The sequence below is a fragment of the Scyliorhinus torazame genome, chromosome 10 (assembly GCF_047496885.1).
Source record: "Scyliorhinus torazame isolate Kashiwa2021f chromosome 10, sScyTor2.1, whole genome shotgun sequence".
In the NCBI taxonomy this organism is placed as follows: domain Eukaryota; kingdom Metazoa; phylum Chordata; class Chondrichthyes; order Carcharhiniformes; family Scyliorhinidae; genus Scyliorhinus; species Scyliorhinus torazame.
In genome coordinates, this window is record NC_092716.1 from 97,826,539 (window position 1) to 97,851,043 (window position 24,505).

General features: G+C 47.2%; 1 protein-coding gene across 2 annotated transcripts in view; it reads right to left on the bottom strand.

The window, feature by feature from the left end:
* Positions 1-20,859: 20,859 nt before the first annotated feature.
* The window catches only part of b3gnt9 (UDP-GlcNAc:betaGal beta-1,3-N-acetylglucosaminyltransferase 9), a 33,023-nt gene continuing 29,377 nt past the window's right edge, over positions 20,860-24,505 (bottom strand). For both annotated transcript variants that reach the window (XM_072518474.1, XM_072518473.1), the window contains exon 2: positions 20,860-22,677. In XM_072518474.1, coding sequence (XP_072374575.1) covers positions 21,019-22,260 — 1,242 coding nt within the window. In that variant the 5' untranslated portion in view covers positions 22,261-22,677 and the 3' untranslated portion in view covers positions 20,860-21,018. The remainder of the gene's footprint in view (positions 22,678-24,505) is intronic.

The window sequence follows — 24,505 nt, forward strand, 5'->3', positions numbered from 1 at the left end:
TGTTCTGATTTGCTCCGTGACATCCTTTGGAGTGACAGAGATCAGAATTTCTAAAAGTAAAATTCTAAGAGACTTGAAAACAATTATAAATTTTGGGCACAAATCAGCTGGGCTGGTTTAACTCAGTGGGCTAGACAGCTAGTTTGTGATGCAGAACGAAGGCCAGCAACGCGGGTTCAATTCCCGTACCAGCTGAGAATTCTGAATTCTCCCTCTGTACCCGAACAGGCGCCAGAATGTGGTGACTAGGGGCTTTTCACAGTAACTTCATTGCAGTGTTAATGTAAGCCTACTTGTGACAATAAAGTTTATTTAAATTTAATTATAAAATCTCCACAGAGGTTCTTTTAAAAATGAGTTTTACTGGCACTGTATTTCTGGCCAATGACGTCATTGCTTTACTACAAGTGTGCATGCATAGAGGGATATTGGCATCCACCTTGTGTTAGCAGGAGAGACAGAGTTGGCCAGGACATTGGGGATAGCTTCCCTGGTCTTCAGAGAAGTGCCACTGGCTCTGTTATGTTCACCCAAGCAGGTAGATAGGGCCTCCGTTTAATGTCTCATCCGAAAGCAATCAGTTTTGTGTCAGCCTTGATTTATATGCTAAAGCCCTTGAGTGGGACTTGAATGTTAACCTTGTAATTCAGAGGTGAGAGTGCTACCAAGTGAACCATAGCTGGCATCTATTAGATTACAATATAGTGTCAACTCGAAAAAGAGCAGTGCATAAAAGTCACTCATTGTAATCAAAACATGTGGGATTAGTAAACTGACATCTCATGATGTTTATCCACCATGGATTGATGCCAGTTAAGCACGGAGATGAAAATGACCTAAATAATAGATTGAAAGTGAATATGATGGGTTGAATTGATGACCTCTCAGGATTCCTTCCAACCTATACTCTTTGCTTATTTCACAGAAAGAGAACGTTGAGGTCTGAATAGAAATTCTCTCATATCTTTAATCAAATAGGCACAACAAATGTGAATGGCAAATGGAAGTGTTAAACACTTGGCCCACAGATGGCAGATATGGAAAGAATATCAAAATATTGAACCAAAAATACCTCTGGAAGTTTTGATTTAAAAATGTAATTTACATCATTGGTCTTGTGTTGTGTATATTGGAAACGATTTTGCAGGTCCATTAGCCACAGGTGCAAATCTCATAATGGCTGCAAAATATTGCAAGAGGCAAAAAAACGGGATTTAGCATTGTAGAGATTTTGGAAAACTATGGGCTGGATTCTCCGTTTGGGAGATTATGTACTGACGCTGGCGTGGGAACAGAAGAGTTCTACGCCCGAAAAAACAGCGCAAAAGCTGCACCGATCCTCCGTCTGGTGGGGGGCTAGCAGGCATACAGTGTCGAGCCCCCGGCTCTAGCTGTGGATACGGACGGAGAATTGCCGGGTCCGTGGCCGTGCATGCACATGGCAGCGGCCTGCAGCAACGGCGCCAGCTGTGTTCAGACCCGGCCTGCCAAATAATGCCCCCCTTTGGCCAGGTAACGTCCTGAGGCCATCCCGACGGCATGCGCCGTACTCTGCGAGTATGCCGTTTTGGAGGGGGTGGAGCATCACAAAAGTGGCGCCGCCCCTGATTTCAGCGCCAACAGGGATTCTCCAGCCGATCGCTGAACACGATTTCAGCGTCGGAGACTGGAGAATCCCACCCCATTTTCCCCGAGCCCTCCAGGATGACGTGATCAGGTTCACACCCAGAAAGTACGAGAACGTGATTTGAATGCATTTTAATAACATTAGTGAGTTTAAAGTAGAATCTTCAGATCTCATTGAATCTTCCCACCCAGCAGCGTGAAGTCATACGGGCCTGAATTACTATGGTTTGTAAAACGGGAACCAGGCAGCGTGACCTCCGAGAGGGAGGAAGGAGGTGAGCACCCCTCTTCACCTTGTACCACGGTGTACAAGGGGACAGTTCACCTTGGCCAGCTTCAGAGAGGGGGTTATCAGGAAATTAAAATGAAATTTGAGTGACTCAGCTGATACTGGCATTGAGGTATGGGGCATCTGTGGGTGCAGGGATCATGAGGATGCTGGTGACAGGTCAGGTGCAGGGAACCAGCGAGGTGGTGGCATGTGGGTTCGAGGTGACATTTCGGGGGTTGGCAGAAGGGTGGAGAGTCACGGGGAGACAGGGGACACAACATAACCTTGCAGATTGGGGTAGGTAAAGAAAGCAAAACATGCACACTAACCCAGGTGTGACCTCACGGCAAGTTTACTTCAAGTGAATAATATAGAAATAGAGCAAGCTGATTAATTATCCAAGTAAACAAAGTGTAAAGAATGGAGAAGATAAATGGTGGATAACAATTACCAGTGAGGTATTTAATAGGAACATGGAATTAAAAGTAGGTTATTGGATGCATCAAACTGCTGTAGCATTGTCAACTATGGATGAAAAACATTTCACATCCATTGCTGGAAACATTTGGATTTAAAAGTATATCACATTTTAAAGTATTTCTCTAGACTTTTAAGAATGTGACTGTTTTTGTGAAACTGTCAAATGAAGCTGGTGATAAGTGAATGAGAAGACTCCTGGTTCTCCAGCTTGTAGAAGAGACCAGGGGAAGGTTTCTCCGCCCCGCCGCGCCAGATTTCAGCACGCCGGCAAGATGCTCCGTTTCACCGGCTGGTCAATGGGGTTTCCCATAATGGGGCAGCCCCACGCCGTCGGGAAACCCCCCGGGCTGCCGTCAAAATGGAGCATCCCGCCGGCGGAGAATCCAGCCCAGTGTGAATGAGGCTGACAAGAAAGTTGCTACGCTGTGGCAACATTATTCAAGAGTCACAAGATGTTGGGGTCATTAGTAATAGATTGAGGCAGGTAAAGATTAACATGGCCATGTGTATCTGTTGTACTAGGGACTGGTACAATCCATTTGTGGTGAGGGTGGAAAGTATAGGAGTAACTAGTTGTTAAGAGTTAAGTTATTGTGAGTTAAGTTGTTGAGAGTTTGGATGGGAGACAAAAATGGAATTGAGAAATGGCACCACAGTGATAATGTCACTGGACTAGTAATCCAGAGGCCCAGGCTATTGCACTGGGGACTCTGGTTCAAATCCCACCATGGCAGCTGGTGGAATTTAAGCTTTATTCATTAAGAAATCTGGAATTGAATGCTAGTCTCAACAATGGTGGCCATGAAACTATCATCAATTGTCATTTTAGGCAAGGATACCTGCCACTTTACCTAATCTGGCCTACATGCGACTCCAGATCTACAGCAATTTGGTTGAATCTTAATTGCCCTCTGAACTGGCCTGACAAGCCACTCAGCTCAATGGCAACTAGGAGTGGGCAACAAATGCTGGCCTTGCCAGCGACGCTCATATCCCAAGATAAGAATAGTAATTTTAAAAATGCTGGAGCATATAAGTGCTTGATCCTACAAAGATTCTATAGAACACTGCTAATCACTGTAGAAATCAGGATCCAAGGTGGAACACAGTTGCACTGGTAATGCAGGTGGACCCCAGCACGTGAAAAGCAGCCACATATTGTGAGTGAGCCAAGGCTGTGAATATCATCAGGCTATTCAGCGGTGCAGGCACCATAACCAAGCTTGAAACCTCCACCCTCCGCAGAAGGGGTCAGTCCAATGGGGAACAATCAAGAATGAGAACTTCAGCTGATCATTTTTCCAGTCCAAAAAGCATTCCATGGCCAGGGCATAGTGATTAATTTTAGCACGTCTGCTGTCACCCTAGCTGAGATCAATGACCTTCCTACGCACCAAGAATCAAACCTGGTCTGTACGGCCCTATATCACAATGGGTTGTGCACTGTGAAGGGGTGGGGGTGGTAGTTGGGGGAGATGGGGTTTAAGTATCTAACCATTTGAGTGTATTATGTAGTTTCCTCAACTGGATCTGGCTTTTATTTAGACTAGCTGGTACTTGTTGGTTTGTTAATTAATTCCATTCAGTGTGATGAAATTAATTTTGGATTGCTCCAGCAGGGATCTAGCCCAGAAATCAGGAAACCACGGAAGCTGTAAATTTAACTGGCTTGCTAAATTTGAGACTTGTTGTGGTCTTGTGAAAAATATCAGCTTTTTATTTTTACGATTTTTACCTCTGACCAACTCTAATTAACAAAGTTTCAAAAGGATTTCCAAGAAATCTAAGACAAAGAAGGTGATATATGCTTAGAAGCACAGAGCAAGGCTAGAATACTGAATGACTACTTTGCATTGGTGTCTGCTAGGAAAAGAGATGCTGACAAAATACCAGTGGAAATGAAAATGGTAGAGTTAATGGATGGGGTTCATGGGCAGGATTTTTGAGAAACCGAGGGCTGGATTCTTCGTTTTCAGGCTATGTCCTGATGCCGGGGTGGGAATGGTGGCCTTTTACGACCGAACATTCGGTGCAAAACCGCCACCGATTCTCCGTTTGGTGGGGGGTTAGTAGGCAGGCAGCATAGAGCACCCGGATCTAGCTGCTGATACGGCGGAGAATGGGCGGGTCCGTGGCTGCACATGCACACGGCGGTGGCCTGCGGCGGCCAAACCGTGTAACATGGCACCAGCTGCTTGCGGACCCGGCCTGCCAAATATGCCCCTCCTTTGGCCAGCACACGACTTTGGACCAGCCCCCAACAGTGCCCCCAGCCCCTTCAAAAGTCCCCCCTGCCGAATGACCCTCCCCCGACTGGCGCCGCTGGACTGAGTCGGCGACTGGAGAATCCCACCCCTAATCTTCCTGACACAAGTGCCAGAGGATTGGAAAGTGGCAGATTTGACACCCTTGTTCAAGAAAGGTGTAAGGACACACCCAAGTAGCTCTAGGCCAATCAGTTTATCATCAGTGGTTGGTGAGATTTTTGAAACCATAATCACGTATGGGCGGCACGGTAGCACAGTGGTTAGCACTGTTACTTCACAGCGCCAGGGTCCCAGGTTCGATTCCCGGCTTGGGTCACTGTGCAAAATCTGCACATGGGTTTTCTCCAGGTGCTCCGGTTTCCTCCCACAAGTCCCGAAAGATGTGCTGTTAGATGAATTGGACATTCTGAATTCTCCCTCTGTGTACCCGAACAGGTTCCGGTCTGTGGCAACTATGTGATTTTCACAGTAACTTCATTGCAATGTTAATGTAAGCATACTTGTGACAATAATAATAAAGATTATTCAGCCAACTTACTGGAGTTTGTTGAAGAACTAACATGTGCACTGGATAAAGGGGAACTGGTGGATGATTTTCAGAAGGCATTTGATAAGGTGCCACATCAAAGATTATTACAGAAAATAAAAGCTCATGTTGTTGGGGCTAATATATTGGCATGAATAGAAGACTGGCTAGCTAACAAGAAGCAGAGAGTTGGCACAAATGGTTCTTTTCTTGTTGATAAGGTGTAATGAGTGGTGTGCCACAAGCATCAGTACTGGGGCCTCAATTTATCATTTATTTAAATCACTTGGCTGAAGGGACCAAAGGTATGGTTGCTAAATTTGGTGGTGCCACAAAGTTAAGTAGGAAAGTAAGTTGTGAAGAGGACATAAGGAGGCTACCATGGGCTATAGATAGGTTAAGTGAGTGGGCAAAAATCTGGCTAATGGAGTATAATGTGGAAAAATATAAAATTGTCTGCACTGACGGAAAAATAAAAAAGCATATTATCTAAATGTTAAGCAATTACAGAGCTCTGAGATTCTTCAAATACATTTATAAGACTGCAGTAACTTGTAAGAATTCACCTCGGCTCTTATCTGGAAGATATCCATTTTTGTAAATTTTTCACTACTTCCTCATTACCCAAGTGAATTATAGAACATCGAACATAGAACACTACAGCGCAGTACAGGCCCTTCGGCCCTCGATGTTGCGCCGACCTGTGAAACCACTCTAAAGCCCATCTACACTATTCCCTTATTGTCCATATGTCTATCCAATGACCATTTGAATGTCCTTAGTGTTGGCGAGTCCACTACTGTTGCAGGCAGGGCATTCCACGCCCTTACTACTCTCTGAGTAAAGAACCTACCTCTGACATCTGTCCTATATCTATCTCCCCTCAATTTAAAGGTAAGTCCCCTCGTGCTAGACATCACCATCTGAGGAAAAAGGCTCTCACTGAACACCCTATCCAATCCTCTGATCTTCTTGTATGCCTCAATTAAGTCACCTCTTAACCTTCTTCTCTCTAACGAAAACAGCCTCAAGTCCCTCAGCCTTTCCTCATAAGATCTTCCCTCCATACCAGGCAACATTCTGGTAAATCTCCTCTGCACCCTTTCCAATGCTTCCACATCCTTCCTATAATGGAGCGCTGAACACAGCACTAGCATATTCTCCCTTGTTATAAAACTACGAGGCTGTGCTTTCCTAACAACCAATGCCTTCATTCCCTGCATACTATCTTTAAATGCTTCCTTGCCATCTCACAAGCCCCATTCAGTATTTCTCTCAAATTCGATACATAGTCCAAAAGTGTAGTCTCTGACATTTTATTTCATAGCTTTTCCTTGATTAATTTCAATGATCCTCTAACTTTGTGTCCATAGACTAATTCAAAAGGACTAAATCGGATAGAATCATTTGGTGCATCCCTAATGGAAAATAACAAAAGTGGAATCCTTTATCCCAATCATGAGGGTAATCTTGACTATATGATCTCATCATTGTTTTCAAAGTTTGATGCCACCTCTCTAATGTTCCCTTTGACTCTGGATGGTACCCTGGTGATTTGTACTACTTTATTTCCAGGCTGTTTATGACCTCTTTAAATAATCCAGACATGAAATTTGACACTTGATCTGAATGTATCTCTTTTGGTAAGCCATATCTAGCAAAGAACTTTGTTAATTCCTCTACCACTCTCTTGACTGTAATGGTTCTTAACAGCACGACTTCAGGAAATCTAGTGGATATATAGTTAACAAGTATTGATTTCCACTTCACGTTTTTGACAACACAGCCAACTAGAACTCTGGTAAAAGGGTCTTTGAAACCTGGAATGTAAGCTAGTTTTATTGCAGCTTGTGGTTTCCCCATGACTTAACATGTTTGACAAAATGTAACTACATCTTTAGGTAGTCCTGGCCAGTAAAACGGTTTCTGTATCTTAGCTGGTGTTTTCTTTATTTCTAGATGTCCTCCTATTGGAATGACATGAGCTATCCTTAGAATCTCTTTCTTATACTCAGATGGTAATACAATTTGACGTACATCTGCCCATTTTTCATCTTCGCTAATATGTGTGGGACACCATGTTCTCATTAATGTGTGATCCTTTACATAATAATATTCAGGAATACACCAAGCCTACAGTTCAGAGTAAGCTATTTGATTTGGAATAACTCTGCTACAATCTCTTTGAAATAAACACATCGGTTTATTTCCCTTCATTTGTTTTATCTTCATTCAGCCTTTTTAAAGATCGAGTCAACTAACCTTATCTCACTTTTCTCATCCAGTGCTCTTAACTACTTTGCCTCTTGTCTTACCTTATGTGCATGTAACCTTGTTACTACACAATCAGGAAACACCCCAGGATGATCTGTTGGCAATTCTTCTGTCGCTGGATTTTCTACCAACTGTTCAACCACAGTAGGCATCACTACTATCTGTGATCCAGCTATATCGTTCCCTAGAATTAACTGAATCTCTGCAATGGGCAATATTTATACTACTCCATTAGCCACTTCTCCTGTCTTCAAGCTACTCCTCAAGTCTATTTTCACCAATGGAATTTTTCTTGCTTCACCGTGAATATTACTGATCAGAACCTCTTCTTTCAATATACCTTCTGGACAACAAATACCCTTATCCCACAATATTAGAGATTGAGTCTCTCCTGTATTTCTTAAAATGCTAAATTATTTCCCATCCCATTTTGTGCACATGAAAAAACTTTCCCTTCATATATAAAATTACTAAACACATCAGTCACCTGCTGCCCACTCTGGCCCTGTACAATTTGTGCTTGTTTTCACCTCTACTGCTTGGTCTTCGCTGTGTATATATACTCCAAACGGCTTCTCTTGTTCTTCAGTCTCGGATTAATAGTTCCCTTCTTAAGATTTATAACTCCAACCAGTTTTCCATTTAACACCTAGCATAATGATTTGGTGTGGCCCACTTTATTACAATGAAAGCATCTAATTTTCTTCATCTCTCATTCCCTCAGCATCATTTTTGAGGTAAAGTCTCCTAGGAACTCAACCACTTCCTGTCTTGCTTGACTGTCTTTTCTCGCACCTTCCCATTTTCTATCTTTCTCAGATTTAAAAAAGTTTTTTTTAAAAAAGGCTTTGACTCTGAACCAACTCATAGTCGTCAGCAAACTCTGTGGCTTGTCTTGCAGTTTTAATTCTTTGTTCCTCCACATGTGTTCTTATCACTGCAGGTAATGAATCTTCAAATTCTTCCAACAGAATTACTTATCTAAGCGCCTCATTGGTTTCTTCTATTTTTCATGCTCTCACCCGCCTATCAAAATTACTTTGTTTAGACTTCCGGGTGCGGCGATGACCAGCTGAGTCGCACGTTTCGCCAGCTCCCGGTGGAACGGACTTTTGGGCTCTTAATAAGAGCCCCAACGGCAATTTTAACGGCTAAAAGTACTGTGCGGTGAACCAGAAGGGAATCCCCCCTGGACACGGATGAAAAAAGGAGAGGGAGGTGGCCGGATTGCGGTGGATCCTTGAGAGCAGCGGCAAGGAAGGCAGGCACAAAGCAAGATGGCGTCGGAAGGTGGCAGTTTAATATGGGGCCCTGAACAACACGAGTTTTTGAAACGCTGCGTGGAAGAACTCAAAAAGGAAATGAAGAAGGAGCTGTTGGCCCCGATATTACAGGCGATCGAAGGGCTAAAGGAGGAGCAAAAGACCCAGGAGCGGGAGCTTCGGGTCGTGAAGGCAAAGGCTGCCGAGAATGAGGACGACATACAGGGCCTGGTGGTGAAGACGGAGATGCACGAGGCACACCATAAACGATGTGTGGAAAGGCTGGAGGCGCTGGAGAACAACGCGAGGAGGAACAACCTAAGGATTCTTGGTCTTCCTGAAGGTGCGGAGGGAGCGGACGTCGGGGCATATGTGAGCACGATGCTGCACTCGTTAATGGGAGCGGAGGCCCCGGCGGGTCCGCTGGAGGTGGAGGGAGCATATCGCGTGATGGCGCGAGGACCGAGAGCAGGAGAAATTCCTAGAGCCATAGTGGTGAGATTCCTCCGTTTTAAGGATAGAGAGATGGTCCTTAGATGGGCAAAGAAAACTCGGAGCAGTAAGTGGGAGAACGCGGTGATCCGCGTATACCAAGACTGGAGTGCGGAGGTGGCGAGAAGGAGGGCGAGCTTTAATCGGGCCAAGGCGGTGCTTCACAAAAAGAAGATAAAATTTGGAATGCTGCAACCGGCAAGACAGTGGGTCACATATCAAGGGAGGCACCACTACTTTGAGACGGCGGATGAGGCGTGGACTTTTATCGTGGAAGAAAAATTGGAATGAGCGGGTTATTAAAAAAAGAACGTTTGAAACAAAGTGGTGGGGCGAGTATGGGGGGCGAAGAGGGGGGAAAAAAGGAGGGAAAGAGGAGTTTTATGTTATTAATCCTGCGATGTGGTAACTTTTCTCTCTTCCACAGGAGGTGGTGGGGGGAGGAAAGGAGGTGGAGGAGATGGGGCGTTGGCCATTGGGGGCGGGGCCAAGGGGGAAGCGCGGGCTCGGTTCCCGCGCTATGATAATCATGGCGGGAATAGGGAAGCAGGAAGGAGGGGGCGTCGCACGGTGCGAGCCGAGGTCACGGGGGGAAGCCGAGGTCGGCCAGAGTTTGCTGACTTCTGGGAGCAACATGGGGGGTGTAACTACGCTAGTGGGGGATCTAGCGGGGGGGGTGGGAGGGGGGAATTATTGGGCTGCTGCTGCTGGGGAGAGGGGGGAGCTGGCATTGGGTGGGATGGGCGGGGGGGCACCGCCTGGGGGGACACAGCTGCGTCGAACCGGGTGAGGAGCTGGAAAAAGGGGATGGCTAATCGACAAGGGGGGGGGTAAAAAGCCCCCCAACCCGGCTGATCACGTGGAACGTGAGAGGGCTGAACGGGCCGATAAAGAGGGCACGGGTACTCGCACACCTTAAGAAACTTAAGGCAGACGTGGTTATGTTACAGGAAACGCACTTGAAACTGATAGACCAGGTGAGACTACGCAAAGGTTGGGTGGGGCAGGTGTTCCATTCGGGGCAAGATGCGAAAAACAGGGGGGTGGCTATATTGGTGGGGAAGAGGGTAATGTTTGAGGCAAAGACTATAGTGGCGGATAGCGGGGGCAGATACGTGATGGTGAGTGGCAAACTACAGGGGGAGACGGTGGTTTTGGTAAACGTATATGCCCCGAACTGGGATGATGCCAATTTTATGAGGCGTATGCTAGGACGCATCCCGGACCTAGAGGTGGGAAAGTTGGTAATGGGGGGAGATTTTAATACGGTGTTGGAACCAGGGCTGGACAGGTCGAGGTCCAGGACTGGAAGGAGGCCGGCAGCAGCCAAAGTGCTTAAAGATTTTATGGAGCAGATGGGAGGAGTAGACCCGTGGAGATTTAGCAGACCTAGGAGTAAGGAGTTTTCGTTTTTCTCCTATGTCCACAAAGTCTATTCGCAAATAGACTTTTTTGTTTTGGGAAGGGCGTTGATCCCGAAGGTGAGGGGAACGGAGTATACGGCTATAGCCATTTCGGATCACGCTCCACATTGGGTGGACTTGGAGATAGGGGAGGAAACAGAAGGGCGCCCACCCTGGAGAATGGACATGGGACTAATGGCAGATGAGGGTGTGTGTCTAAGGGTGAGGGGGTGCATTGAAAAGTACTTGGAACTCAATGATAATGGGGAGGTCCAGGTAGGAGTGGTCTGGGAGGCGCTGAAGGCAGTGGTTAGAGGGGAGCTGATATCAATAAGGGCACATAAAGGAAAGCAGGAGAGTAGGGAACGGGAGCGGTTGCTGCAAGAACTTCTGAGAGTGGACAGGTAATATGCGGAGGCACCGGAGGAGGGACTGTACAGGGAAAGGCAAAGGCTACACGTAGAATTTGACTTGCTGACAACGGGTACTGCAGGGGCACAGTGGAGGAAGGCACAGGGTGTACAGTACGAATATGGGGAGAAGGCGAGCAGGTTGCTGGCCCACCAATTGAGGAAAAGGGGAGCAGCGAGGGAAATAGGGGGAGTGAGGGATGAGGAAGGAGAGATGGAGCGGGGAGCGGAGAGAGTGAATGGAGTGTTCAAGGCATTTTATAAAAAATTATACGAAGCTCAACCCCCGGATGGGAGGGAGAGAATGATGGGCTTTCTGGACTGGCTGGAATTTCCCAAGGTGGAGGAGCAGGAAAGGGTGGGACTGGGAGCACAGATTGAAATAGAGGAAGTAGTGAAAGGAATTAGGAGCATGCAGGCGGGGAAGGCTCCGGGACCAGATGGATTCCCAGTTGAATTTTACAGGAAATATGTGGACTTGCTCGCCCCGCTACTGATGAGGACCTTTAATGAGGCAAAGGAAAGGGGACAGCTGCCCCCGACTATGTCTGAGGCAACGATATCGCTTCTCCTAAAGAAGGAAAAGGACCCGCTGCAATGCGGGTCCTATAGACCTATTTCCCTCCTAAATGTAGACGCTAAGATTCTGGCCAAGGTAATGGCAATGAGGATAGAAGATTGTGTCCCGAGGGTGGTCCATGAGGACCAAACTGGGTTTGTGAAGCGGAGACAGCTGAATACGAATATACGGAGGCTGCTAGGGGTAATGATGATGCCCCCACCAGAGGGGGAAGCGGAGATAGTGGTGGCGATGGATGCCGAGAAAGCATTTGATAGAGTGGAGTGGGATTATCTGTGGGAGGTGCTGAGGAGATTTGGTTCTGGAGATGAGTATGTTGGATGGGTGCAGCTGTTGTATAGGGCCCCAGTGGCGAGTGTGGTCACGAATGGACGGGGATCTGCATACTTTTGGCTCCATAGAGGGACAAGGCAGGGATGCCCTCTGTCCCCATTATTGTTTGCACTGGCGATTGAGCCCCTGGCGATAGCGTTGAGGGGTTCCAAGAAGTGGAGGGGAGTACTTTGAGGAGGAGAAGAACACCGGGTATCTCTGTATGCGGATGATTTGTTGTTATATGTAGCGGACCCGGTGGAGGGGATGCCAGAGATAATGCGGACACTTCGGGAGTTTGGAGAATTCTCAGGATATAAACTGAACATGGGGAAAAGTGAGTTGTTTGTGGTGCATCCAGGGGAGCAGAGCAGAGAAATAGAGGACTTTCCGCTGAGGAAGGTAACAAGGGACTTTCGTTACTTGGGGATCCAGATAGCCAAGAATTGGGGTACATTGCATAGGTTAAATTTAACGCGATTGGTGGAACAAATGGAGGAGGACTTCAAGAGATGGGACATGGTATCCCTGTCACTGGCAGGGAGGGTGCAGGCGGTTAAAATGGTAGTCCTCCCGAGATTCCTCTTTGTGTTTCAGTGCCTCCCGGTGGTGATCACGAAGGCTTTTTTCAAAAGGATCGAAAAGAGTATCATGAGTTTTGTGTGGGCCGGGAAGACCCCGAGAGTGAGGAAGGGATTTTTACAGTGTAGTAGGGATAGCGGGGGGCTGGCACTACCGAGCCTAAGTGAGTACTACTGGGCCGCCAATATCTCAATGGTGAGTAAGTGGATGGGAGAAGAGGAGGGAGCGGCGTGGAAGAGATTGGAGAGGGCGTCCTGTAGGGGGACTAGCCTACAAGCTATGGTGACGGCCCCATTGCCGTTCTCACCGAAGAAATACACCACAAGCCCGGTGGTGGTGGCGACTTTGAAAATTTGGGGACAGTGGAGACGGCATAGGGGAAAGACGGGAGCCTTGGTGGGGTCCCCGATAAGAAATAACCATAGGTTTGACCCGGGGAGAATGGACGGGGGATTTGGAATATGGCAAAGAGCAGGAGTAACGCAACTGAAAGATCTGTTTGTGGATGGGAAGTTCGCAAGTCTGGGAGCGCTGACCGAGAAATATGGGTTGCCCCAAGGGAATGCATTCCGGTATATGCAACTGAGGAGTTTTGCGAGGCAACAGGTGAGGGAATTCCCGCAGCTCCCGACGCATGAGGTGCAGGACAGAGTGATCTCAAAGACATGGGTGAGGGATGGTAAGGTGTCAGATATATATAGGGAAATGAGGGACGAGGGGGAGATTATGGTAGATGAGCTGAAAGGGAAATGGGAAGAAGAGCTGGGGGAGGAGATTGAGGAGGGGCTGTGGGCGGATGCCCTAAGTAGGGTAAACTCATCGCCCTCGTGTGCCAGGCTAAGCCTGATTCAATTTAAGGTGTTACACAGGGTGCATATGACTGGAGCACGGCTCAGTAAATTTTTTGGGGTAGAGGATAGGTGTGCGAGATGCTCGAGAAGCCCAGCGAATCACACCCACATGTTCTGGTCATGTCCGGCAGTACAGGGGTTCTGGGTGGGGGTGACAAAGGTGCTTTCGAAAGTAGTGGGGGTCCAGGTCGAACCAAGCTGGGGGTTGGCTATATTTGGGGTTGCACAAGAGCCGGGAGTGCAGGAGGCGAGAGAGGCCGATGTTTTGGCCTTTGCGTCCCTAGTAGCCCGGCGCAGGATACTGTTGATGTGGAAGGAAGCCAAGCCCCCGGGGGTGGAGACCTGGATAAATGACATGGCAGGGTTTATAAAGCTGGAACGGATTAAGTTCGTCCTAAGGGGATCGGCTCAAGGGTTCACCAGGCTGTGGCAACCGTTCGTCGAATACCTCACAGAAAGATAGAGGGAATGGAAAAGAAGAAGGCAGCAGCAGCAGCCCAGGGGGGGCGGGGGGTAGGGGGGGGGGAGGGAGGAACCAGAAGGACTCTCAGGGTTGTTAATATATATGTACAATATGTATAGGTCGTTGCTATAAATAATTGTATATTGGACTGTTAAATCATATTTTTGGAGAGTGTTTATTTGAGACAAGGCAGTTGCCATTTAGTTTTAGTTTTCGTTTTTGTTATATATTATTTATTCTTTGTTTATAAAACAGGTCATTGTTATTTATACTGTTATATTATTGTGTAAAGGATACACAATGTACTGTGATGGTTGACCAAAAATTTTCAATAAAATATTTTTTAAAAATTAAAAAAATTACTTTGTTTAACCCTTTCAAATTCATTGTAAGTCTGTCCAGCCTGTTTTCTTACATTTCAAAACTTTTGTCTGTAAGCTTCTGGTGGCACAGTGGCGCAGTGGTTAGCACTCATGGCGCTGAGGACCTGGGTTCGATTCCGGCCCCGAGTCACTGTTTGTGTGAAGTTTTCACATTCTTGTCGTATCTGTGTGGGTCTCATCCCCACAAACGCAAAACGATGTGCAGGGTAGGTGAATTGGCCACGCTAAATCGCCCCTTAATTGGAAAAAAAATGAATTGGGTACTCTAAATTTTTTTTTTAAATGTACGCCTCTGATACTGACTCATAAGCACTCAATATAGCTTTCTTCACTGTATCATACTCCCCAGACTTTTCCTCTGATAAAGACGCATAGATTTCACGAGCCCTACCTACATGTTTACTCTGTAAGAGCTGTGTCCTACTACCTTCTGACCATTGCTTTCGTCTGGCTATTTTCACAAAGGAATTTTAAAATGTCTCACTGTCCTTTCGTCAAATTTTGAAAATGCCTGCACAAATCGAAACATCTTTCCACTAGGTTCATATTGAGAATTACATCCTCCGCATGCTCTGGTCTCTCTTTTCCCATGCCTGCATTTTGAAGTTGAAAATCTCTCTCTCTCTCTCTCTCTCTCCTTTCCTCACTCTGCCATTCTGACTTCTGGATTTCCAATTCCCTTTGGAAGGCTCTCTCTGTTTCTCATTCACTTTGCTTTTCCTGCATTTCAAGTTACGAACCACATTGATGTTAAATGTGAGGGTATTGACTTCAGGAAGCATTGCACCCCCCCCCCCCCCCCCCCCCCCATCTACATCAATGGCTCCGAAGTAGAGATGGTCGATAGCTTTATGTTCCTGGGGTCACCATCACCAACAGTTTGTCCTGGTCCACTCACGCTGATGCAACAGTCAAGAAAGCCCAACAATGTCTCTACTTCCTACGGAAGCTAAAGAAATTCAGCATGTCTGCATCGACTCTCACAAACTTCTACAGATGTGCCATAGAGAGCAACGATCCGGCTGCATCACAGCCTGGTATGGCAACTGTTCGGCCCAAGATGACAAGAAACTGCAGTGTGGTGAACTCAGCCCAACGCATCACACAGGCTTGCCATCCTCCCATTGATTCTGTATACACCTCCCGCTGCCTCAGAAAGGCAGACAGCATTGTCAGAGACCCCTCCCACCCAGGCTTTGCCCTCTTCCAGACCCTTCCATCGGGCAGAAGATACAGAAGACCCGCATATCCAGACATAGGAACAGCTTCTTCCCGCTGCTACCAGACTCCTCAACGACTCTCCCTTGGACTAATCTGTTCCCTGTAAGAACACTATTCACGGTGTCCTATGCTGCTCTTGTTTGGCCCTTGTTCCGCACTGTAACCAATCACTATTTGTTGATGTACCATTTGTCAATGTACTCTGTTGATTATTCTTTTGTCTACTATGTACGTACTATGTACGTTCCCTTGGCAGCAGAAAAATACTTTTCACTGTACTTCGGTACATGTGACAATAAATATCAATCAATGAATCAATCAATCCTGAAGGTAAATTGGGCCAGTGATTCATAGTGGTATATGTGATTTTTTTGGGGGGGGGGTATTACGTGAGGAACGGTGTACATCCCAGTGAGGAACAGTCTTGTTGTGAGAACAATTAATAAAGAATATTTATTAACTTAAAAGCAAGACAAACACACACACAACAAGAAGGACTATAATACGCTATGACACTTAAAATATACTGATGGCTATACACACATAATTTTACATGAAACAATCTCTTGGTCCCTCAACTAACTATGCTTATCTGAACTCCTAGACACCCTTTTCCCCAAACAACATCCAATTTTAAGTAACTTTCTGAACTAAATCCAGAAAATAATTACAGAACCAGGTTTTTACACAGAGGGCAGTGGGTGCCTGGAACTCGCTACCGGAGGAGGTGGTGGAAGCAGGGACGATAGTGACATTTAAGGGGCATCTTGACAAATACATGAATAGGATGGGAATACAGGGATACGGACCCAGGAATTGTAGAAGATTGTAGTTTAGTCGGGCAGCATGGTCAGCACGGGCTTGGAGGGCCGAAGGGCTTGTTCCTGTGCTGTACATTTCTTTGTTCCTTGTTCTTTGTTAAGGTGGCCACGTCTGGTAAATAGTCTTTCAGTTCAGTGAAGGGGGAAAATGGTTGTTTCTTTTGGGAGTCTATATCTTCAATTTGATGCAGTTCTGATGTTAGCTGTCGCTCTCTCTTTTTCTTCAGTTAATTCTATAATTATATTATTTCTTTCCCTTTGATGTTATTCACCCTGTGGAGTAGACATTTGGCAGGTACGTGTCCATTTCATTATCTCTCCATTTTGAGGTTACCACCTCTATAGCCCCATTGTTTTTTCTAATCACATATTTAAAATACTTGTTTTCCGCTGATCGGCAAATTTGCATCACATAATTTCTCTAGACGCTTGCCTCTAATCAATGCTCTGGGCTGGATTCTCCATTTGGGAGACTAAGTTCTCCTGCTGGAGTAGAATCACTCCTGGTCTGCACTGGCGCTAGGAGCGGTGCCCAGGAGCGATTCACACGCCCTTGACATGCCAGTTCATGCATGGCAGGGAGTTTGTGGAATTCCGCTTGGAATCCCGCTGTCCGGCTCCCATTTTGAGAAGGCAACCCAAGGTCCAGCGATTGGCCCCCTCACCTCCCCTCCCCCCACAACACAAAACCTGCCAACCGCCCCCCCACTGACAAGACTCCACACCTCACCTCCATGGAAATTATGTGTCACCCCCCCCCCCCCACAGCACACACACATGATGGTGACACGGTCCCCCTCCATCAGACCCCCAACAGAGACCGCCCATCAAACCTCCCCATCAGACCCCCCCATACCAGATCCCGCCACAAGAGGCCCCCATATCAGAGACCCCCCACAGCAGAGGTTGCACCCCCCCCCCTCCCTCAGTCACCCCTGTCTGGAAGCTAAAGAGCAGTCCAAGCAGAAACAGTTAGAAATCACCACTTTTTTTACTTTCCAGTCCCTCCAGTCCCTTATACCTGTTGCCTCAGACAGAAATTTTCAAAGCAGCAGCTGTTATTTCACAGAATTCAAAACACATCTCCAGGCTTTAAACCCATCAGTGAGTCTCTATTCACTTTCAAAGCAAAATAACTAGTCTGTAATTAACCGGGTAAAATCTTCCAGACAGCCGGTTGTCTGGATTGTTTATTGTCATTTCCCTTCATGCTTGGATGTATCTCAAGTACTCTGTTGTGAAGCTAACCACAATGTTTATAAACATCTTGGAGGTAAGTGCATTAATATCCTCTTTTTCTAGGCAGAAAGCACTTAACTGCTTTTGATGTGTTGAGGACCTGTCAATCATAGCTAGATTTTTTTCCAAATTTTAGAGTAACAATTCTTTTTTTTCCAATTAAGGGGCAATTTAGCATAGCCAATTCGCCTACCCTGTACATCTTTGGGGTGTGGGGTGAGAACCATGCAAACACAGTGAGAATGTGCAAACTCCACTTGGACAGTGGCCCGGGGGCGGGATCAAAAGCTATGTATTTTTAAACATTGTGGTTAGCTTCACAGCAGGGTACCTCAGATGCATTCAAGGGTGAAGAGAAATGACAATAAACAATAAACAATCCAGACACCTGGCTGTCTGGAAGCTATTACCCTGTCAATTACAGCCTACTAAAAGCTATTTCTCTTTGAAAGTAAACAGAAGCCTTGAAAGGGGCTTATAGCCTTATGATATGTTTTGGCTTTCAATGAAATAACAGCTGCAGCTTTGAGCACTTCTGTCAGAGGCAGCAGGTGTAACGGACTAGAAAGTGAAAAGGCAATGATTTTTCACTGTTTCTGCCAGGACTGCTCTTTAACGTCCAGGCAAGGGTGACTGATGGGGGTGGGGTGGGTTCTGTGATATGAAGGGTCTATGACATGGGGAGGTCTTTGGTATGGGGGTTATTTATAATAGGGGGTCTCTGATGGTGGGGTCTGGCGGTAGGATTTGTATTGTGGGGAGGGGGCTATTTAATGGACTTTGGTGGCACCTATGTTACGTACTTACCCCCTTGACCCACCGCGGGGTCCACCATGTCAGGGCCACGCTGGAAAATGTTTGCACCAATTCATGCCCAGCTGAAAGGGCTGGAACATCACGGAGGTGTAGGAAATTGGGCTTCCAGCCTGTTAATCGGAACAGGCTGGCACAGGGCATGTAGCTTGCTGTAGACATTGGCAGGGACCAGAGCATCGGAATGGGATCGATGCCCTCTGATGCTCGATTCTCCGCCACATCAGGAACCTTGCTGCTGGCAACCAGCAGTGGAGAATCTATCCCTCTGTTTTACTTTTTTTTCTTCTTTTTTTAAAAATTCTAATTTTCCCCTATCTTAACAGTCTTAACGTTTGGTAGCAGCTGCATACATTCATATACAGGGACACGTTCTCTGCAAACAAAAGGAACATTTTCAAGCCTTTTTTAACTCACCTGGGTGCTTTCCCAGCCTATAGTTCTCCATTGCTTTCTCCATGACAATGCCTCAGCCAATCAGTGTCAACCTGACAACCAATCAGCACGGTTTTCTCCTGCAGTATAACTTGTTGGGAGAGTTTGAAATTTGCCATTCCTGTGTTTATTCTGATGAGTGCAAGTCAAACAACTTCAACAATATTCAAATTCTGAACTACCAAGTGACTGCTTTAACAATAAACAGGTAAAAAAAAAAATCATGAGGCTGTTTGATGTTTCAGTTAATTGATGAGAGTCGGTATGGATTAGTAAAAGGCAGGCCATGTTTTTTGATGACGCAACAAAGAAGATTAATGAAGGGAATGCAGTCTATGTTATCTTTTAAGAAAGCATTTGACAAAGTAGCACATAAAAAGGCTGGTTTAGCACAGTGGGCAGAATGGGCAGACAGGTGGCAGAATTTATTGCATAGAAGTGAGAGGTGATGCATATTGGCAGAGAGAATTGTGATAAACAATCCAGACTTAACAGCACAGTGCTAAAAGGTGTGCAGATACAGAGCTTCCTGGGGTTCATGGACAGTGATCTTTAAAGGTGGTTGGGTATTGCAAAGTATATGGTGGTTTACCAGACGGTTCCAGGCATGGGGAATTTTAGCTACAGAGTTTGGCTGGAGAAGCCTTGGAGCAAAGGAGTTTGAAAGGAGATCTAGACTTTGGCAGGTTTAGATAAGGGAGGCAAAGAAAAGCTGTCCCTATGTATGAGCTGATGGTAAATGGACATGGGGGATGCAGGTTTCAGGATTTGGAGCAAGAGATACAAGGAGGCCGTGATACAAGGAGGATGTAGGGGCTGGTTTAGCACAGTGGGCTAAACAGCTGGCTTGTAATGTCGAACAAGGCAGCAGCGGGGGTTCAATTCCTGTACCGACCTCCCTGAATAGGCGCCGGAATGTGGCGACTAAGGGCTTTTCACAGTAACGTCACTGAAGCCTACTTGTGACAAGCGATTATTAGATTATTATTATTATGAAGAAGAATATTTGTCACCTGGAGCTTACTGCCGACGAGGGGTGGTGGAAGCAGTGACAATGCAGGATTTCAAAGGGAAACTGGATTATTTGTGGCAAATAAGCTTGCTGGACTAGGGATAGAGTGAGGGAGTGGGACTGACTGGGTAATTATACAGAGAACTCCATGGAAAAAATGTCCTCCTTCTGTATCATAATGGCTCCAAGGGCTTAATCTTCAGCCTGGAAGTGCCAAATTATTATTTTCCAATTAAGGGGCAATTTAGTGTGGCCAATCCACCTAACCTGCACATCTTTGAGTTCTGGGGGTGAAACACACGCAGCCACGGGGAGAATGTGCAAACTCCACACGGACAGTGACCCGGGGCCGGGATCGAACCTGGGACCTTTGCGCCATGAGGCAGCAGTGCTAATCACTGCACCACTGTGCCACCTAAAGTTAAGATTTTCACATGAGTGAACCCTTAATTGGCATGAAGGCAGGTTCCATGTCCAGGGTCTCAAAGTTGCCAGGGTCAATCAGACGTTTTCCATCTTTAGAGGAGCAGTACCAGCTGCAGTACAAGGTAAGTAATCAAGAGAGGGCTTCTATAGAAAGGTGCACTCTCAGTCATCCCAACACCGGGGGAGTAAAGTTGGAACCCATCTCCAGGATGGTCTTTGGCTGTACCCCCACCCGGGTGCTGGCGCCCTGACCTACCACTCATGGTGGCACCCTGACCCGCCACTGGTCCTGGCACCCTGACCCGCCACTGGTGCTGGCACCCTGACCCGCCGCCACTGGTCCTGGCACCCTGACCCACCACTGGTCCTGACACCCTGACCTGCCACTGGTGCTGGCATCCTGACCCGCCACTGGTGCTGGCACCCTGACCCGCAACTGGTCCTGGCACCCTGACCCGCTAGTGGTCCTGGCACCCTGACCTGCCACTGGTGCTCTGCTCTGGGCAGTTGATCTGCTCCTGTTGTGTCAGGCAACTCTAAACAGGCCTTTAACAGGACTTTTCTTGAGTATAATTGTCTCCATGCTTCATGGGGAGGGCAGTCTTCCTAGGCCCTGAACTCACCTCCCCGAAAATGGCCAGTGCCAGGAACAGCATCCCAATACCAACCAACTGATCAGATTCACAAAGGCACACCCGTCAGGCTTGATATCATTGCTTCACTTTTAAGCTTAATGTGTTTAATACAAGTGCACTGTTGCCTCAAGTGACATTAAATAATAAAAAAAACGATCCAGACATTTATAAAACATTTGAAGTATAAATTTGCAGGGATAGTTACTGAGGGAAACATTTCCCTTTTGTCTACTTTCAGTGTCTTCGCTTCTTTATAGAGGCGGGTGTGGTCTTTCGTTTGACCCGCCAACGGAACAGACGCTTCATTGACCCTTTGCGAGCACAGTTCAGCTTAGGGTCATGGAGAAGTGACCACATCAACCAGATTTCAGGCACTTTAAGACTATGGACCACCATCAGCTCCTTGTAGAAGCATGGGTCAAACATTTGCATGTGAGGAGCCGCAGAGGGTCGGACGATGCCGAATGTTCTGAATCCTTCATGAGTTAAGGGTTCGAGGCCAATCCGCAGCAAGCACATCCCCAAAAAGACATCATCAATTGGGAAGAGATCCACCTCTTTGCTGGCGTGGTACAGCCTCTTTGCTGTGTGTCCAGACATGAGGAAACCTCCACCTCCTGCATAGACAGGGTAAATCCCTGGGCCATACATCATCTCGGGTATGTAATATTTACTCTTGTTGGATCTGATGGGGAGCGCTTGATAAATAATATGTCCGACAAATAGATCGTCCTTGGGATCAGAGTCTGCCAAGAAATCAGCAATATTCTCCACGTTTACAAAGACATCATCATCTCCTTTGAACACAAACTCTGCATCAGGGCAGAACTGGTCAAACCATTTCAGAAAGTGGATCTCCTTGAGTGTGAGGTTGAAGAAGGTGTCTTGGAAATCCCACAGCAGGATGTCCTGGTAGATCTGACTCTCGTGTTCCAACAGGCGGCTCCATGAAGCCACAGAACTTTGGTTGGCCGGAACTCCCAGGAGGAAGAGTCTGCGGACCTGCAGGTTGTGGACACGACCTTCTTGGGCCCAGGTCTTCCGAGCCACTTCTCGCCTTTCAAACTCCTCCACCATGGACTTGATGGAGATCAACAGCAATTGTTCCCCGTGGATCTTCCGACACTTTTCCTTCTGGTTAATGATCTGATTGAATTCCCGACAGTCCTTCTGCCAGAGGTACTGGCGGTAGTTCCAGGGTAAAAGGTCTGGGATTGGAGATGTTTTCACCTGGGCATTCTCCAGCTCTTGCCCAGGCTGACAGTTGCGTTCTAACTTTGTTGTGCTGATGGTGAAGTCCAGCTGAGACTCTGCCTTTGTGCTTTCCATAATGGATCTCTCAGTTCCTGATTCCCTTTGGTTCACCTGTTTGTTTAGCCGTGGACTTTCAAAGTGCATTTGGATGTAAAGCAAAATACAAAATGCTGTTAGCAGGAGGAACGTGCAGATGAGATCTCCTTTCCGTCGCAGTCTCATGATCTGAGGGGTTGTGTTTGCAGAGGCCAACTGGAGATCAGTGGAATTTCTGGATAAATTTTAAAGAACACAGCTGGCCTGGTTTGTGCTGACTTGGGGATTTACAGACTGGGTAATTTCACACAAGGTTGAAGTGCACTGGATGGCTCTGGGTGAGTTATACAGGACTGGACTTTGCAGTCTGGTTCAAGGCGATTTGAAACACAGTTGGGAGTTGGGAAACACAGTCTGGTCTGGGTAAATTTCTAAAGAAGTTCACAGTCTGGTTCCGCGTGATTACATAGGCGGTTGAAATTCACTGGAAGGCTCTGGCTAATTTTGTCCACAGTTGGGTGTTCACAGTCTAGTCCGGGTAATTTAATAAAGGGCTGAGACTCACAGGCTGGCTCTTGGTGGATTTCTTTAATATTGTCACATCTGTAGAGCAGAGAAACATACAGTTAAAGGAAACAGCTGTCCAGTCTGCCACGTGGAGCCTTCAATGCCAGATAGAGAGCCAGTCCTGGAAAGTAGGTCTGACAAGAAACAACAGTCTTAGAAAACAAGGATGGACTTTAATACCCCCTCCCCCGGCCTTAGTATTTTGCTTCATGAACTCTCTCACTGTTACTCAGCTGTAGTTTAGAAATGGTGCAACACTTAAATCTAGATATACAGACACTTGCAGCAGACTCACATGTATATGTGTAGATATAGCTAAAGAGCGAATACTGTACTTTTAAAAAAATGTATTTTATTACAAACATGGATCAAAACAGGTTACATACAGCCCCCACCTTTCCTCAAACCCCCCTGAAGAGCCCCTTAACTCATACTTTATCTTCTCTAACCGCAGGAAGTCATACAGGTCACCCAAGCAAGCCGCTACCCCCGGTGGCGATGCCGACCGCCACTCCAGCAAAATTCGCCGCCGTGCAATCAGAGAGGCGAAGGCCACGACATCGGCCTTCCTCCTCTCCATGAGCTCCAGATTCTCTGAGACCCCAAATATCGCCACCAAAGGGTCTGGGTCCACCTCCTCCTCCATCATGCTAATTCTGTACTTACAAACATTCAGGTGATATTATTCTATAAAATGCAACATTAAAAGTTACTGTTCCAATCATGTGATCTGATGACAGGCACATACCAACATTGCTGCCTGCTGAATATTCCCATCACTTGTCCAAAACCAAAATCACGCAAACGGAATCAAACTCGATCCACTGGTGCAAACCATTGGAATAATGCAGTCTGGAGTGTGTTGCAAGCCAGGAAGGAACCGCAAGTCTTGGTTTTGACACAGGCACAATCACTTTGTCCTTGTACCGTTCCATGTGACCGTGTCTTGAAACCAGCGTTAAAGTGCTTGCAGTTCTACCCCTTATCTCACCAGATATTCTGTGTTTTCACACCAGGGGCGCGATTCTCCGACCCCCCACCGGGTCAGAGAATCGCCGGGGGCCAGCCGGCGTGGATTGAACCACTTTTGGGACGGCGGGACACGGCGGGGCGAGTGGGCTCCGGGGTCCTGGGGGGGCGCGGGCCGATCTGGCCCCGGGGGGTGCCCCCACGGTGGCCTGGCCCACGATCGGGGCCCACCGATCCGCGGGCGGGCCTGTGCCGTGGGGGCACTCTTTTCCTTCCGCCTTCGCCATGGTCTCCACCATGGCGGAGGCGGAAGAGACCCCCTCCACTGCGCATGCGCGGGGATGCCGTGAGCGGCCGCTGACCCTCCTGCGCATGCGCCGCACAGCAAAGTCATTTCCGCGCCAGCTGGCGGGGCACCAAAGGCCTTTCCCCCCAGCTGGCGGGGCGGAAATCAGTCCGGCGCTGGCCTAGCCCCTCAAGGTGAGGGCTCGGCCGCTCAAGATGCGGAGACGTCCGCACCCTTGGTGCGGCGCGATGCCGGACTGATTTGCGCCGTTTTTGGTGCCGGTCGGCGGACATCGCGCCGATATCGGAGAATCCCGCCCCACTTGCAATATTGCTCTTTGTTCGGTAGCAGTTTAATAATATTAGAAAAATACTTCTGTCTGTTTGCTTCCTTTCAGGCTCCTCAGATTTAGCATCACATGTTCCTCGACCAGCGATTTTGCATTGAAGTGGAGACATATTTTCAAGCATTTGCAGCTGTTGCCATACCTGCCACCCTTGACACACATCAAACTTGAAAAATATCTCAGCAAACTGAGGTGGTGCTTCGTTCTCCTTCCCAGGAATTTCTGCTGTCAGAATCCTGGGGCGGGATTCTCCCCTACCCGGT